The 17,231-nt window shown below is 46.3% G+C and overlaps 2 protein-coding genes across 2 annotated transcripts; both read right to left on the minus strand.

Moving 5' to 3' along the window:
• Positions 1-623: 623 nt before the first annotated feature.
• On the minus strand, positions 624-10,685 carry LOC123113929 (transcription elongation factor TFIIS). Its single transcript, XM_044535260.1, has 7 exons — positions 10,383-10,685; positions 9,896-10,145; positions 9,074-9,155; positions 8,159-8,216; positions 7,911-7,993; positions 4,516-4,725; positions 624-1,877 (listed from the first exon to the last, which is right to left on the minus strand). Exons 1-7 carry the CDS (start codon positions 10,630-10,632, stop codon positions 897-899), a joined length of 1,914 nt encoding a protein of 637 aa, XP_044391195.1. The 5' UTR covers positions 10,633-10,685; the 3' UTR covers positions 624-896.
• A 666-nt stretch (positions 10,686-11,351) lies between these two features.
• Positions 11,352-15,461, minus strand: LOC123113930 (serine/threonine/tyrosine-protein kinase HT1). The gene is made up of 6 exons (XM_044535261.1): positions 14,675-15,461; positions 13,820-13,952; positions 13,497-13,692; positions 12,856-12,980; positions 12,457-12,615; positions 11,352-11,956 (listed from the first exon to the last, which is right to left on the minus strand). Exons 1-6 carry the CDS (start codon positions 14,992-14,994, stop codon positions 11,642-11,644), a joined length of 1,248 nt encoding a protein of 415 aa, XP_044391196.1. The 5' UTR covers positions 14,995-15,461; the 3' UTR covers positions 11,352-11,641.
• Between the last annotated feature and the right edge of the window lie 1,770 nt (positions 15,462-17,231).

Here is a 17,231-nt window from a genome sequence, read left to right on the forward strand (position 1 = left end):
GTTCACCGCTGAGACTAAATCCACCTCTAGCAGAATAGGAAGAACTGATCGTTGCAAAAGCACAGAGTTCGGCTTCCATTGCATCTCTACAGGAAAAAATTATATTGCTTGTGTTGTCTCGGAGAATCATTCCAGCTCCAGCCCTTCCATCTGAGGACCAAGAACCATCCATGTTTAATTTGACCCAGCCGGCCCCCTAGAGGAACAACCCACAAATGAAGATGATCAGTCAGTTCTTTGCCTCAGTATTCATCTTTAAATCATCTTGGATAACTAGTGCTTTATTCGCAGCTTCATGATACTTATCCTCCACTTGTGTCTCCTCACCTTGATAAGATATATGCTCTTTCTTCTCTTACCTTTGCATCCTCTTTCTCATTTGATCAGGTTCTTCCAAGTTGCAACCTTCACCACCATCATACATGAATACTAAAAATTCACAAATATATTTCTTCTAGAGCAACGCCAGGAAAACCCTTTTGGAAGAAAAAATATATGTTTCTTCGTATGGAGTCGTATAATCTAACAACTCAACATGACTCAACTCCGATACCTACATGTCCCCATCTCCATGAGAGCAACACCGTTCGTTTCTTCTTAATTACTATCACAGTATCACTATGTGAGTGTATATACATAACGACCACAGAACAATCTCTTTCATAAAACTTACATCAGGCAACATGAGTTCATCCAGCGAACAACATTTATGCGGTCAACTAGTACACAATCTGAATAAATCAGGGTTCTTAATAACCACAGAAAAAACAACACAAGAAAACAGTCTCCTCCTAAGCATACGAAAAAACGGACCAGCCTACCTGTCAAGACTGAAACGGCATCGCTAACAGGAAAAACACGCTAGCAGTTGTTGCAGCAGAGTCGCTCCCCCGCGCTCAGCAGAACTTCCAGTGGTTGTTGCAGTTGACGCACGTCACGAACGTCGTCATCGGCTCGTCCGCACTCCGGGTCTGCAGCTGGTAGTAGGTCGTCTTGCGCTGCCCGCAACGCCCGCACTTGAACTGGTCCGTCGACGCCTTGGGCGCCGACGCGCGCTCGCAGTCAAACAGGGCCTTCTCCTTGATCTGCTGGTTCTCCAGCTTCCGAGCGTCGCTCGCCATCTCGTCCGCGGGCATGTCCACCAGGCTCCCGGGCCTCACCTCGCCCAGCAGCACCCTCCGCCGGAAGTCGGGGTTGTTGTCGGCTTTCAGGTTGAACAGTATCGACCTGTATTTCACCTTGTGGGTCCCGGTGGAACGCCCTATCCTCTCAAACAGCGCCGACTCCACTGTCACAGCAACTCTATATGGGTCGCATGCATTTACCTGGTCCAGGAGATCTCTTATTTCCTCTCTGTCATCATCACTAGTTTCCTTGGAAACCTTGACGAAGGCGTCAACAAGAAGCTCCCTGTATTTATCTCGAGCAGCATCGTTGCATCTGACAAGGGATGTCAGCTTTGGGGGACCATTTGGAACAGAAGATGGTTTCTTTGTTTCAGATGTTCTGCTAACTTCCTTTGAAACCTTCTCTACCTTAACTTGGACTTTGGAATCACTATTCACAGTCTTCTCAATCTTCACACTTGCCGACATAGAATCCTTTTCAGTCTTCACAGTTGCATTCTTTTCAGTCTTCACAGTCGTCGACGTAGAGTTCTTTTCAACCTTCACGTTCGCTGACTTCCTTTCAACCTTCATGGGCTGAGGTTTCTCAGCCTTAGCTGCAGAGTTGTTTGATTTTCCATTTGCTGGTGTGCCGTTTTTCTTTCCTGTCTCTTCAATAACAACCTTCTTCCAGTACCCAAAAAGGTCTGCAGCCACCGCCTGTATGTCTGAGTTAGGGTGCTTCGTCAGGTACCGAAGACGTTTGCCAACCTGACAAAACAAAACACAATCTGTAAGTTGCAAGTTCCCAAAGCCCTATGAAAACAACTGCATGGGGAAAGTAGCTGAATGAAATAAGCAACAACCATTTAGGAGGGAAAGCAGATGTTTAGTAACAACATATTAACTTAACTAACTAAGCTTCAGTAAAAAAGACAAAATTTTACTTAGCAATGCAATTCACAAAAGATGTTTCACAAACCACCAACCAGTGCAACTAATAGATGCAGACCCGCGAAACCAGAATCACTCTGCTCATCAATATTGAGTGTTTGACACTCATGCTCAAAACACGTCTGCACCTTACGGAATTAGATATCCTTTTGCTAGATAGGTTAGCAAACTTAAAGCTTTCTAAATTGAAACCCGGTCACTGAAAGGCAACTCAAAGACATGAAAGAAATTGTCACCAACCCAGCGCAACTAATAGATGCAGACCCTCGAAACCAGAATCACTCTGCTCATGAATATTGAATGCTTGCCACTCATGCTCAAAACACATCTGCACCTTACAGAATTAGATATGCTTTTGCTAGATAGGTTAGCAAACTTGAAGCTTTCTAAACTGAAACCCAGTCACTGAAAGACAACTCAGACATGAAAGAAATTGTCAATGCAGCCACTTTAGGAGGCCTAGACTCCTAGAAACTGTTTCAGAATTATTATTTGTTACGCTCAATGCCCCATGGCACTTATGTCGTGTCCACGAAGGAAACAACTCATATCCCAATTACAGAGGACCTTAGCTAGTTTTATAACTCATATCCCAATGCAACTAATAGATCTAGATGCAGACCCTCGAAACCAAAATCACTTACTGCTCATGAATATTGAGTGTTTACCACTCATGCTCAAAACACATCTGCACCTTACGGAATTAGATATGCTTTTGCTAGATAGGTTAGCAAACTTAAAGCTTTCTAAATTGAAACCCAGTCATTGAAAGACAACTCAGACATGAAAGAAATTTTCACCGCAGCCCCTTTAGGAGGCCTAGTCGCCTAGACTCCTAGAAACTGTTTCAGAATACTCAATGCCCCATGGCACTTATGTCGGTGTACACAAAGGAAACAACTCGTATCCCAATTACAGAGGACCTTACCTGGTTTTATATCATAAAGGCGTTAAAACTAAAAGTAAACTTTAAAGACTACCGAGCTGTTTGGTTTGATGCCAAAAATTGACTTGCCAATATGCAGGCAAGCCAAAAAAACCGAGCTTTATATATTCTGGAGTTGCCATCTGGCAGGCCCTATGACCAAAGTCTGATGTAAGTGGCTGGCTCGAAGACATACTAATTGTCAGGAAGTGTATACCTTAATGGTCGAGAAACCGTACAGCTTCAGATCAGATATACACAAAATGGCAAAACAGGAGCAGAATATGACATACTAATTGTAGGGAAGTGTGCACCTTAAGGGTCGAGAAACCGAAACAGCTTCAGATCAGATATACACAAAATGGCAAAACAGGAGCACAATAATTTTTGGTTCAGTAATAACTCAGGAAGGTGGGTTTTATGGAAAGACATGTCGAATACGACAACTTAAAGATCATGTAAGTTATAAATTGCCCAACTTATATAGAATATTTCTTTCATCTAAACTGCTCACGTTCTGCATGTTTCACTTACCAAATCAAGTTTTTTTACATAAATAAACACGTGAACCAAAGATCGGCAGATTTCTTTAGGGAACTGGCCGAAATAGAGTCCATTCATCAAGGCAAAGTTGTACACACAAAGGACTTGCTAGCAGAAGATAGGGTACAACGCCGAAAACCCATGAAATCCAGAGGAAGAGCCATTGATTAGATGCTGGTGCAAGACCAGCCAACTGCAAATTCATAGTCTTTGTTCCTATTTTGTGAAATTCAAAACATAGATATCATGTTATAGATAAATTAGTTATCACATGTTCTCCAGCCAATCGTAAAATCGTGCTATCACAGGCAGATCAAAACACTCTCAATCAAGTACCAGTCCATGAATTTACAGTGTTTATTATCACTGGAAGACATGATGTATTGCTGAGAACCAAAGAAAGACGATGGTTGGGAGGCCACTTCATGCAGAATCCCAATTAAGATGAAACTAGCAGGTAGCATCAATCTGACCCACAGCAAAGACCAAACCGTCACCGAGACATATTAATCCTCGCCGCAAAAGCATCGAAAACACAAATCCCAGCCTCTTTGTCCTGAATGGAAACTGTGAATCTGCGGTAACCCGCAGCATTCCACAAATCCCAGCCGCCTGCCTACCCACCGTCTCTGTGAGACATCCAGGCACCGAGCGCGCATGCCCTATCACCCACAAACCTACCAATCCGAGGCACAAAAAGAAGAGGAAAAAGGTGTAACCTGCCCCGCTCGCACAAGATCTAATTCCCAATTCGCTTTTTCGCAGCCGCGTCACCCTTTAAAAAGGGGGAAGAACGGCGTGCCTCGCATAAGCACACGGTAATTTCTAGCGAACCAGGCAGGAAAAAAAAGGCCCAAATTGAAGGCAATGAGGCGCATTGCACCCGCATGCAATTCCTCCTCGATTTTACCGGAACCAACGCGACGAGAGGCGACGAATAGCCTGATTTCCGGGCTGGGGACGAGCGGGGGGGAGGGGGCGGCAGACCTGCGTGGAGACGAGGACGTCGGTGTTGACGCGGAACTCGCGGAGGCGGCGCAGGGCGTCGAGGCAGCGCTCGGCCTCGGGGGAGGAGCCGTCGGCCTCCTCGGCGGCGGCGTCGGCGGCCTTCTTGGCGGCCTCGAAGGTCTCCATGAGCTCCCTCTCCATGGCCATCCGGCAGGCGGCGGCGGCGGCGGGGGGGATCGAATCAAAACCCTAGGCGCAAAGCAGGAGGCCTCGCCGCCGCGGTCTACCCTCTCGCGTGTCTGGCTGGCTCGGAGGCGTGGAGGCAACGGGAGGAGGGGAAAAAAAGGGTTGGATTCGGGGGCAGCGCGGGGATTTATACGCCGCCCGCCGCCGTTGATTCGGAGGCGGATGAGATCCTTCTGGAGCCCGGCCGGATCGGACGGTGGATTCCGCGCCACGTGGCGCGCGCCGGGGGGTTCGGTTGCTGTTGCGTAGGATCCGTCCCGTCCTGTCTGTCTGTCTGCAGACGGCGTGTCATTTCCGATTTCTCGCAAGACAGAAGCTCTGCAGCCGTGGCTGGACTTTATTTATGACAGACGCCTCACCCTGCCGTTTCCTGCACAGATTATTACATTGTAAGGTGACCATTAAACCTTCACCAGTTGCTCCAAAAAAAAAAAAACTTCACCGACGTTGCCCTTGAATTTCGAAGGGGGTAATCCTGGCCCCGGGCCCGGCGGCAGTGGATTAGGGTTCGTGTATGCGTTTTGGGGCCAAGGGTTTTGCGTCGACTCTAGAGTGTGGCGGGAGCGGCGATCCGGCGATGTGGTGAAATGGCGTCTAGACGACAGTAGCATCGTCGGGGGGTGAAGGCGGTGGATGGCCTGTGGTGGCGGCGTCGGGGGGTGGCCAGGCAGTGAAGAAGTCGGGGAGAAGGCGCGTCAGCATAATCAAAAGAGGCGGGCCACGCGGGAGTATACACGTGCGCTCGAAAACAAAGCATGTCTAGACGGCACGTATGGTGTTGTTCTTTTTCATTAAATGACGCTTTTTTTGAGACAGTGTTGTTCTTACTTAAGAAAATAGTCATTTGCTTCACCAAAACTCCTATATATTGGTTGTACCCTTTGGTTGCGCCATGCTCGATTCCCCCTTTGATGAGATTTTTCCTTATCTAGGCACCTTTAGTGGTACCGAGAGCTAGCTAACGGTGTGGCGAGTTGTGACACAAAGCTACGGTAGAAGGTATCGAACGAAGCATGGATGACAAGCAAGGTATATGGGACTAACGCCAAAAAGAGGCACGCCGACAAGATCAAAAGAGGCATACCACGCGGAACTATCATGTGTGCCCTAAAACAAAGCACGTCCGAACAACATACACGACAATGTTGTTTTCCCCCATAAATGACGCTTCTATTATACGATGTTCTGTCTTACTTACTTAAGAAAAATAACCATTTTATCATGAATGCTTGTTTAACTAAATTCCCGTGTATTGGGTGTGCCCTCTGCTTGCACCATGCTTACCTCCCCCTTTGATGTTGTGTTTTCTTATCCACGGCCCTTTTGTGGCACCGGGAAATAGCGGTGTGGTGAACCGTGGCTAGTGAAGCTGAGGTAGACAGAATCGAACAAGGCATGGGTGACAAGCGAGGCATATAGGACCACCAAGAAAGAAAGAAAACGAGGGGAGGACCGGCGGCGAAGAAGTTCGGGAGAAGGCACGGGTGACAAACGAGGCATACAGGACCACCAAGAAAGAAAGAAAACTAGGGAAGGACCGGCGGCGAAGAAGTCCGGGAGAAGGCGCGCTGACAAGATCAAAAGAGGAGGACCGCGTGGGGAGTACCCACCATGTGCGTACTAAAGCGAAGTATATCTTAACAACATATACGACAATGTTGTAGTTTTCTGATAAATGGCGCTTTTATTAAGACAATGTTGTTCTTACTTGAAAATGAACCATTTTATGATGAATGCTTGTTTCACCAAACTCCTCTGTTGGCACCATGATTGCCTCCCTATTTGAACCCCAAGTGTAAATGACGCTTTTATTGAGACGGCGTTGTTCTTACTTAAAAAGGAACCATTAATGTTGAATGCTTGTTTCACCAAAACTCCCATGTATTGGTTGTGTCCTTTGATTGCATCATGCTTGCTTCCTCCTTTGGTGAGGTGTTTCCTTATCTAGCCCCCTTCGATGGCACCGAGAGCTAGCTAATTGTGCGGCGAGTCGCGGCCCAAAGCTACGATAGAAGGAATCGAAAGAAGCATGGGTGACAAGCGAGGCATATAGGATCACCCAAAAAAAAGCAAGGGGAGGACCGGCAATGAAGAAGCCGGGGAGAAGGCACGCCGACAAGATCAAAAGAGGCGCGCCGCGCGGGAGTACCCACCCACGTGCGCCCTAGACAAAGCATACACAACAATGTTGTTGTTTCCCAATAAATGGCGCTTTTATCAACACAATGTTGTTCTTACTTAAAAAGAAAAGAACCATTTATCCTGAATGCTTGTTTCACCAAACTTTTGTGTTGGTGGTTGCCCTTTGGTGGCACCATGATTGCTTCCTGATTTATCACAGCAGCCTGGATAAGGGTGTACTGGAATGGTAGCATTCTACAAAGCCTCACATCACAAGGACACTGACTGACACCACATGGTACCTAGTTGCTGCCACAAAAAGAAAAAGGAAAGGAAAGAGGAGCACCATAAAGATTGACACTGTGATTGGCTACCAAAAAAGGATAATGTTCCTCACTCTACTGTTTGCCTCCTCCTGGAAACAGCAAAAGATGGGGGCCTGGAGATCTGATTCTGTGCTTGTGCTCAGCATGATCTGCTTTTGTACCTTCCAAGTCACAACCAGCTTGTGTTCTGGGAACTGTTGGAGGCCACGGCAGGAGGCTCGCCGCCGCCGCCGTCGACGAACTTCGCCAGCGAACGGTACTGCAGCTTCACGCTCTCCGCGTTGTCCAGGGTCTTCACCACGTACCTGCTCAACACCGGTAAGTGTCGCGTTTGGTTTCGAAAGATGATTGGGTGAACGAATTAAAGGTACTACCATCCATTCAAGCACTGAGCCGTCACCACCGCGACGCGCCCCACGAACCGCTCCGGGGTCCTCTTGTTTCCCTGACGGAAGTTTGTTCTGGTCATCATCGCGAAAAGGGAAAGACTGGAGAAGAACAAAAGCGTATATGCTTGGCAGAGTAAAGAGGGATAGAGATACCTACCTTGATTATCACCCGGTCGAAGACAGCGAAAGGATACTGGACACCTTTGCCTCTTGAAACCTCAGCTGGACCCGGGTCATCGTTGCCACATTTGTCCTCATTTTACAGAGAGAACAGATTTAAGAACATCGTGTAACATGTTCAACTGTCCATGTTCGGGCATTCAGTAACATAGACCCGGAAAAAAGTGTATACCTGTTCCAGGCGGTCTCTTTTTCTTTTCAACGTTTTTGCCGACTCTTCCTCTCGTCTAAATGCCTGGACTGCAAGGCCAAGAGCTGAAAACATGGCGGGCAAAAAGGGAACATTAGAGATCTTTGTGAAAACAGGACAGGAAGGAAGCAAAGAAACCCAGTACATATGACGTGCACCGATTTCTATGAGATAGCTGAAAGTAAACCTCAGAAATCGTGGCGAAATAGCCTGCAGTTTTAAGTCCATACCCAGGTTTGGTCGAATGGAGTTCTCGGTGATTGGCTGACCACATTTACCACAAGCTTTCTGCATAGCAGGACGAAAACAATTCTCTGTTACTTTCGCATGCACTTGAAGCTTCACAAAAATCCCTCTTTTAGTAGTGTTGCTGGCCACCTTCCAGGATTGTCTCAAATTAATGTTCTACCTAGAAAATCAAAGCTTGCCTAATGTGGTTACTCATGCTGACACAGCGAATGGATAACTATGAAATACCTCTAGTTTCAGTTTGGACAACACAATCCATGAATGGGGAAAAATGCAGTTGGAGAACTTTACTTATGATAACTAAGAAATACCTCTAGTTTTATTCTATCTAGTGCACATCTGTATGTCTTTTCACCGAAAAATAGTTGGGGAATGGGGAGGCTCCGACAGTAGAGTGCACTCCAATTATTCTAGAACAGTAAGACATGTGTAACGCTTTACCTTGAAAGCAAAGTTTGCCTGATGTGGTTACCCAAGCTGAGAGCAAATGGATAACCACGAAATACTTCTAGTTTCAGTTTGGACAACACAATACATAAACGGAAAAGATGCAGTTGGAGACTTTCATTCTATTGAATGCACATCCGCATATGTTTTCACCAAAAAATTGTTGGTGGATGAGGAGGCCCTGACAGTAGAGTGCAGTCCTATTATTTCAAGAACAGTAAGAAATGTGTAAAAGGAAAACACTGTGCTTCAAAAGCACATCAAGTTACTATGATTAGTATTTCAAAAAGAAGGAGCTATGATTAAAGGCAATCCTAACACAAAAATGAAGAGATGTAGCAACAAGCAGGAGGATACAGGATATCTAACTGCAAACTACACTGTAACAAAATAAGGAAAAAGTTTGAACAACTATTACTGTATTACACGGTAAGGGCTATTGGACAAACCATTCTGTAGATATGCTGCATCCCACTACTTCCATAAGAATGGCCACATGAAAGAATCATTGCGTCGTCCATGAGAATACCTCTACAAATTCAGACACAGGAATATAAATGGATGAGATACTGGATTTTCCCCCCAGATATCATGTTCATTATTGCCGCTACCGGACATGATATTTGGGTACGACGAATTCAGTGACATTTTGCATTTACATGAATTAGTGGGGAAGTGCCAAAAGCCTACAAAGCGGGTAAAGCCGTAAAGGAATGCTTGAAAGCATATACACTATCAATATTGGAAGCTTATATACAGTCAACAAAGGAGGTGAAATAGCTAAGTAAATACTTACCAAAACAAGAGTGCGGCTAATCTGCACCCGGGCTCATCTGCACCCACGCTTAGAAAACAATTCAAAAAAAATACTAGAAAAATTCAAAAAATTCCAAATTTTTTTGTGGTGGTAGATAATTTGACGCGTGAGGTGCGCCCCAAAAATCAGCTCATTTGAGCATCTGAGTAGCTCTCGGCAAAAAAGACAAAATCAGGGTCTGTAAAAATGTTTACTGTTCACGCACTGTTTTGACCCGATTTGTCTTTTTTGCCGAGAGCTGCTCAGATGTCCAAATGAGTTGAATTTTGGGGCGCACCTCACGCGTCAAATTATCTACCACCACAAAAAAAATTGGAATTTTTTGAATTTTTCTAGTATTTTTTTTGAATTTTTTGCTGAGAGAGAGCAGATGAGCCCGGTACCGTTTTGAGTTTTCCCCAAAACAAAAACTAAATTCTCAAGCGAATAACAGGCATTTGCATAAGCTACTCACGTCAACGGGTCCGAAAGGTGCGCTCTGAGCAGGTCCCAGTAGCTAGATGCAGGGCCTCCCTCTCTTCTCCCAATAACCCCATATCCATCCTCCACCCTCATCTCCCTGGGAACAGAACCAGGTTCTTCGTCCCCTCTAGACGAAGCGCGGTCATGCTGCTCGGTTCCACAGCTGTACAGCTGCCATTGCTGCCCTTCCTGGATTTGACTCCCTCCATTCTCCCCATTCACCACAGGCCGCCCGATTCTTGCTGCGTGAACCAGCAAGCAACAGCGTCAGTGATCACCTTCATTCAGATAAATCAGATGATACAGATGAAAAAAATTCCTAAATGGAGATATTTTGCTGCTCGGAGGGAGATCATATTCATATGAACCCAACTTAGCTTCAGATTTTCTCACAAATTCAGCTCACCTCGTACTACCAGAAGCTGCATAAGTACTGCTAGTAATTTACAGGAGCAAACCCTTGGGTTGGGTTGACTCACCTGGAGAGGCGGCGCGTCGCTGCTGCGAGCTGCGGGCCGCCAGCTCGGCGTCCTGATCCTCCCCATCCTCCTCCTCCTCGTCATCGTCGTCGTCATCTTCGTCGAACGAGGCGCCGCCGTCGGAGTCGCCGCCGGGAGGATGTTGATGCCGGAGGAACGGGCCCGCGCCGCCGGGGAAGGGCGAGAGCGGCCCCCTCGATGAGGAGGAGAGCGCGCGGTTGGCAGACCCCGGGCCCGGAGGAGACGCCATGGCGGCCGCGGAGCGCTCCCGCGGCGGGGCGGGGGGGTGGGGGTGGGGAGAAGGTTTGCTGACCGGGGCTGCAGTGCGCTGGTGCTGGTAGAGTGGTAGCATCACCTGTGCTAGTTTTCAAATGCTGAAATAATTTCACACAGAATTTGTGAAAGACACTAGTAATTTGAAATAACTTGATGAAGGACATCTTAGTATTGTAGTATAAGGTTCTAAAATGCTTCAAAAAATTGAGAGCTTTTAACTAAATTATCGTTTACATTTGTCTGTCAAATTTTCATTTAGTATTACATCAGGATTCAGGAGATCTTTTATACTCCCTCCGTCCCGAAATACTTGTTGGAGAGATGGATAAAATTGGGTGTATCTATAACTAAAATACGTCTAGATACATCCATTCCTCCGACAAGTATTTCCGGACGGAGGGAGTATTTGTTAGTCCACTGGGATTGACAATTCATGGCCATTTATTCATTTATCCAACAAATATCAACTACTGCAAAATTTACATAGTGTGAGTAACTTTCTGTTCAGGGAAGAAATTGTGAGTAACTTGGTCACCCTAGAAATTGGTAGATTTTTTTGTCAACTTCGAAAATCCCAACAATGTAATCATTAAAATGTTAGCTCAAGAGTCAGTGATCAGCAACCATCTCTAAGATCCATTGATCATCCCCATCAAGTCTGTCAGGATCACAGGATTGGCAAAGGGCTAAAAATTGCAGTGAAAACAAGAGGGGATTGGATTGAGCTCAATGGCAGCATACAAAAGTTTATGGCAGAGCAGCCGCCAGCTATACATCACATAGCTTGCACAAGTATGCATTGCACCCTTTTTTCTTCCGTATCATCAAAACACAAAACAAGCAAAAGCTAACCCTAGGCTAGACAAGATCCCTCCTCTTGTATCATCATCACCGTCCCCCACCACTGTATCATCATTAACCTAGGCTAACACCTTTACAGCACCAAGGAAAAACGTCTCAGGGGCATGGCCCGCGGACGCGGATCATGCCTTCCCATTGCTGCCCCCCTTCTTCGAGGCGAACAGATGGCGGACGACCGAGAGCTTGCTTGTCGCACGGGAAACGATGGAGGAGACCGAGGAGCTCTTGCTGCTCAGCGACGACGTTGTGTCTTCCGACTCCGTCGCGTCCTCGTCTGCCTCCGAAGGGGGCGGCGGAGGGATCGTCGTGAGGAAGGCATCCAGCATGCGGATGATCTGGCTGAAGCTGGGCCGCATAGCAGGGTCCTCGACCCAGCATGACTGCACGATGGACGCGAGCTCCTGGGGGGTGTCCTCAGGAAAAGCTGGGCGTACTTGCTGCCATGGTAAACAAGAGAAAATATGGGTAAGATTAGTGGATTCCAATAGAAACCAATGTCAAAAACAGTCGTCAGAAAAGAAGTTTATGCTCAAACATTCTTTGAAAATAGACTATGACCAGCTCATTTGTTGGTGCTAACATATGTTTCTTAAAAAATAAGTAACAGTGTAAAAAATACAGAATTAATGTGTGGCCTTCTTCGCACAAATGCGTGGCCATTTTGTCTCGCAATTTTGCTATCATTCATTCTTCAGGTAGCCAAGCAATTTTTTGAGCTAAGACTTCAAAACATAGACAGTATTGTTACTTTAGCAGTAAACAGTTTTGTCCAGTAAAGAGACATTACCAATGGCCTGCCAGTACGGACAAGATTTGCAAGGTGAAACAGGAGAGTTGTAACTCATTTAGAGTCGCAGGATTTTATAATTGCTAGACAACATTCTAGAAAGTGGTATCATTCCGTCACAAAATGATAGTCTCATAATCATATACTTACTTTAAAAGCAGCAGCATATGCAGCTTGTAGATTCGACATGCCTTCGAATGGCATTTTATTGGTCAGCAACTCCCACAGGACGATGCCAAAGCTGTACACATCCACTTTATTTGTGTAGTGCTTTTTTTCACCACGTTGAAGTGTGACAGTGCTGTATAACTACAAAAGCATAAGACAACGAGTCAGGTTTTGGAATCACAGAGATCAGTGCTAGAGCATCTGATTTCTCTTTGTATAGACGATCCCGAAATCAGTAACTCTAGAAACTGCAGCCAGGAAATTATCAAGTGGGCATACAATAGAAGTATAATTTCAAGCATCAACTCTAGATTTTATTCTGGCTTCAGCTCATAATTTATTAATGTTGACTAGCTAGTGCAGAAAAGAGTGATTTACAACCTCTGGGGCCATCCATCGGTATGTCCCAGTTTCAGCCGTCATCATTTCAGTCACAGTTTCCTCTCGTGCGAGTCCAAAATCAGTAAGCTTCAGCTTCTTACGGTTTGCAGTAAGCAACAAATTATCTGCACAATCAAAAAACATTTATTAGGACACTGTAAAAGCATAAAGAGTGTAACAGAACAGCTTTGACAGAAAGGAACAAAACAACTACTGGAAGAACCTAGAAGTTAAAGCAAGTAAAACAGAAGGGTAAGACTGAGAGGGCGAAAGAAACATATTGTGGCAGAAACATGAACGGGAATAAAGTGGATACCATGGATATGGAGACAGGAAAATTCAAGAATCAGATGCAGAAACATCTTACTGAAAATTTTAAATGATTAACCGGCCAAGATGCTTCTCTTTCAATGCACATGCTCTTGCCTTTGACACAGAAATATATGCCTGATACAATTTCTTAGCTTTGAACTTTAAAGCGTATATTGTGTACCCATGTTTTGACATCTTCCAAAAAAACTTGGTAAATATACCACCCGGTAGCGGTATTGTTTACACCAACAGAAATGCAACTTACTATGCACGTAAAGGAAAAAACTGGAGATGCAACAGGAGAAGTCAAACAGTCCAAGCACACATACCAGGTTTCAGGTCTCTGTGTATTATTCCATTGGCATGTAAACATTCCATTGCACGAGCTATGTTGAGTGCATAGCCTAATGCAGTATGGATATCTAGTTGGCTGGGCCGGATGCTGTTCAAGTAATTTTTCAGCGACATCCCTGGTAGCAGCTCACTTACAATCACCATCAATGGTTCCTTGCAGGCTCCAATGAACTGTAGAAGTGCGGAATTTTTTTGTGAGAAGGAGGACACAAGAAAATTAATGATTTAGGAGTAGTTAGCAATGGCTATGCTAAGATCAGATTAGGCACAGTAATGTGCCATTCAGGCAAGGATGTACCTTGACAAGATTATCATGTTTCACTTTACACATCATATTGACTTCTCGGATGAAACGATCTTCAAGTGTTACTTTTTCTTCGGGGGTACTGCCACTGTTGAGAACTTTTATGGCTACAATCTGATCACCATACCTATTGGAAAACATACATACAAACTAGTTAATTACTGATGCAAGTCAGCAAGAGTAAGAGTATCCACATGGACAAAACAAAACCACAATATAGAATATAATTAAACAGCATAGGTTTCTTCTTGGGGGGACAAGAATGTCAGGCTGACAGCTCAACTTGTGAGAACATCAACAATTAGCAGCAGAAGAAAATGGTTTTATTTGTTAATATACACCCGTGTTGTACATTGAAACACAAACAAATTTGAGAACCAACTCTGTGCAAGTATTAGAACAAGACGCAAACTTACACAAAATTCAGAATCCTTGACCACAGCAGGAATAGCAGACTGGCATAGCTAAATTAAGCACAAAATAAATCAGGTCATTGGGGGTTATACTGCCGTCGATTAAATGATAACCCTAAAGCGGCTCTCAAGCATATTATGCAATTTTGCCGATTGTTGTGTCTGTACGTACACCTTGTACATTCAGGCACAGTTGGAGGTGAACAAATTAAAATCATACCAACTCTTACCCCCTACTTCGTTGATACATAACTCCTGGACTTTTTGCAATAACACCCATTAGTTTGGATTGGACAGCTGCTAGTAGTACTAAAGCTGAGGAACATAAATTCAAATCTGGCTGGGGCAGTTGATGCAAGTACTGCCGACCTTCGGCTGAAACACGTAGTATGAAACACTATGCACGGGTTATGGTCATAAAGGTTCATCCACTTACTTGCCCGTGTAGACCTTGCCGTGGGCGCCCTCCCCAATCTTGGATCCGACGAACAGCATCTTGGGATCGACCAGCAGCTTCCTGTCAATCCAGGACCCCGGCGGCGAGGTGGCGTCCGAGCACCGCGCGGGCTCCACCGAGTCGTCGGCCGCGACCTTGCTCGGCCGCGACCGCCCGAACCCCTCGCCGCCGCCGCCGTCCCTGCACCCGTCGCTGCCGCAGCTCATGGTGTCCGGCCGCACGCGATGCGACGCCGCCGCCGCGGAGGGGACGACCGTGTCGGGGTCGGCGAACTTGCAGCCGCAGGTCAGCCGATGCATTAACACGAGCACCCCGCGCGCGCGCCCAGACGACCGGGCCCGGCAGCTCGCGCGGCCGCGCTCATGGAAAAATCGGCCAGGCCTTCAGCCGGCAACACCCGAACCCGGCGGGCAGGACCCAAGCACCAATCGCCTCGGAAGGCCCCCGCTCGCGCCCCGAGAAATCAGGGGGAAACCTCGGATAACCAGGGGAAATCAATGGCCGATTCGTGCCCAAGAACCGAGCGGAAAAGCGGCGATTTTGAGCTGAAAAGGGGGGGAGGAATCCGCGGGGCTGCGGCGTGGACGGGCGCGCCGCGTGGAGCAGGCTACGGGTGCGGAGAGGAGGCGGAAACCCTAGCCCTAGACGGACGCGGTCGGGGCGGAGGGGGTCGCTTCGGCGTGCGGCTGGGGGGTCGCCGTCGCGGCGGTGGTGCGGGGGGGAAGGAAGGGAGGAAGGGGAGGGGAAGGTATCGTCGGGGTGAGCAGAGCCGCAGTGGGCAGAAACTTTATAGGCGCGGGGTATAAAGCTGGGGAGGAGGAAGTTGGTGGGCGAAATGCCATGCGTCCCCCCGTGTGCGTACCACGGGATGCGCCCGCCCCCATGGCCCGCCCAAAATATCTCTTCCCTCCCTCACTCACAAGGCCTCCACTCCACCATGGTCCTCCTCCAGCCCCCACCATTGATCAAAAGATCTTCTTTTCCATGGGACTTGAGATCCAAATCTCCTGGTTATTTAGTAGTAGCTTTGTTGTGTGATGTATCTGTTGGGTAATGGCGATGCATTCTGTGCGTAGATTGGATGAGATTTGTCGTCTGAGGAATGTGATATGTTCGTCGAGTAACGGCAGTGTGTGTTTGCATGTTTTGCTTGTGTGGTATGTATCTGTCGAGTAACGGTGATGCATTTGTGTGTGGATCGGCCAAATATTTGCTTACGCGACATGTATCTGCCGAGTAACGGTGATGCATTTACACATAGATCGGTCGAAATTCGTTGTTTTGACGTGTGTGATATGTTCGTGGGGTAGGGGTGATTTGTTTTATATGTCTGCTTATGTGATACGTGTTAGTTTAGTAACAAAAATGTATTCATATGTGGATCAATCCGAATCAACCACCTGACGTGTGTGATCTATTCTCCGGATGCTGGTGTATTTTATAGGTTTGCTTCTGTGATGTATTTTGTCGAGTCTCGGCGATGCATTTACGTCTGGATTGATCCAAATTCACCACTTAACTTGTTGACATATTCGTCGATTAATGGTGAATCTTGCTTTTGTGGGATCTGTGTTTGCCCAATAACAGCAATGCATTTATATGTAGATTGATCAAAATTCCCCACTTGATGTATGTGCTATATTTTTTTTTCGAGTAATGGCGGTGTGTGTATATCTTTGCTTATGTGATACATATCCGTCGAGTAATGGCAATGTATTTTATATATAGATCGATAAGAAATCGCCACTGCCTGAGGATATTAGTACATGTGTCCCTAATCGGTGCTAACGTTACGTGGGATACTGACGTGGATCGGTGGCTTGTGGCGTGTGGGCATGACGAGACAATTGTTATGGATATAGAAAGCGGTGTGGTTTTTTCTACAATGGTGATGACATCAGGTATGTCGGGTCGTGTCAAGGGCCTGATAGTCGGCTATCACGGGTGTACTAGGGGGTCTCCCCTCTTTCGGCGCAGCACGACGTACGTGTAACGGTTGTGGCGTGGTTGATCGGGTGGAGACGATGATCTGTGGTGGGGTGGCCTGTCTGCGTTTGACATGTTCGAAGGAGGCCTTGTATATTTCTGTACTCTATGCAAAGCTCGCCATAGAAAATCATATGTGTGGGAGGCCTTGTATGACCGTCTGTTTTAGGCCCTCTTTGGATTGCATGAATTTGTAGGATTCCGATCCTTTGAAAAAGAAAAATCTAAGGAACGACATGACGCAAATTCATATGGAACGGATTCGTTTGCATCATTTTACGTAGGATTTTGAACATCCACTCCAACCTCCTTTTTTATAGATTCAATGGCCTCGTAGGGTTGAGGCACTTCTTTCGTGTTCCATCCAAGCCACTGTTCCTATGTCTTTCATGTGTCTTGTAATAATCTGTTATGTAGTGTGTTTTGTATTCTTGTGTTTCACAAACCTGGGAGGGATCAAAGAGGCCTTTAGAGATGAGTGTGTTTATTTGTGAGCATTTTGTGATTCTAGTGTTTTCAAAAAATGATGCCTCAATGGGTTTCATCCGGT

The sequence above is a fragment of the Triticum aestivum genome, chromosome 5B, assembly GCF_018294505.1.
Source record: "Triticum aestivum cultivar Chinese Spring chromosome 5B, IWGSC CS RefSeq v2.1, whole genome shotgun sequence".
Lineage (NCBI taxonomy): Eukaryota > Viridiplantae > Streptophyta > Magnoliopsida > Poales > Poaceae > Triticum > Triticum aestivum.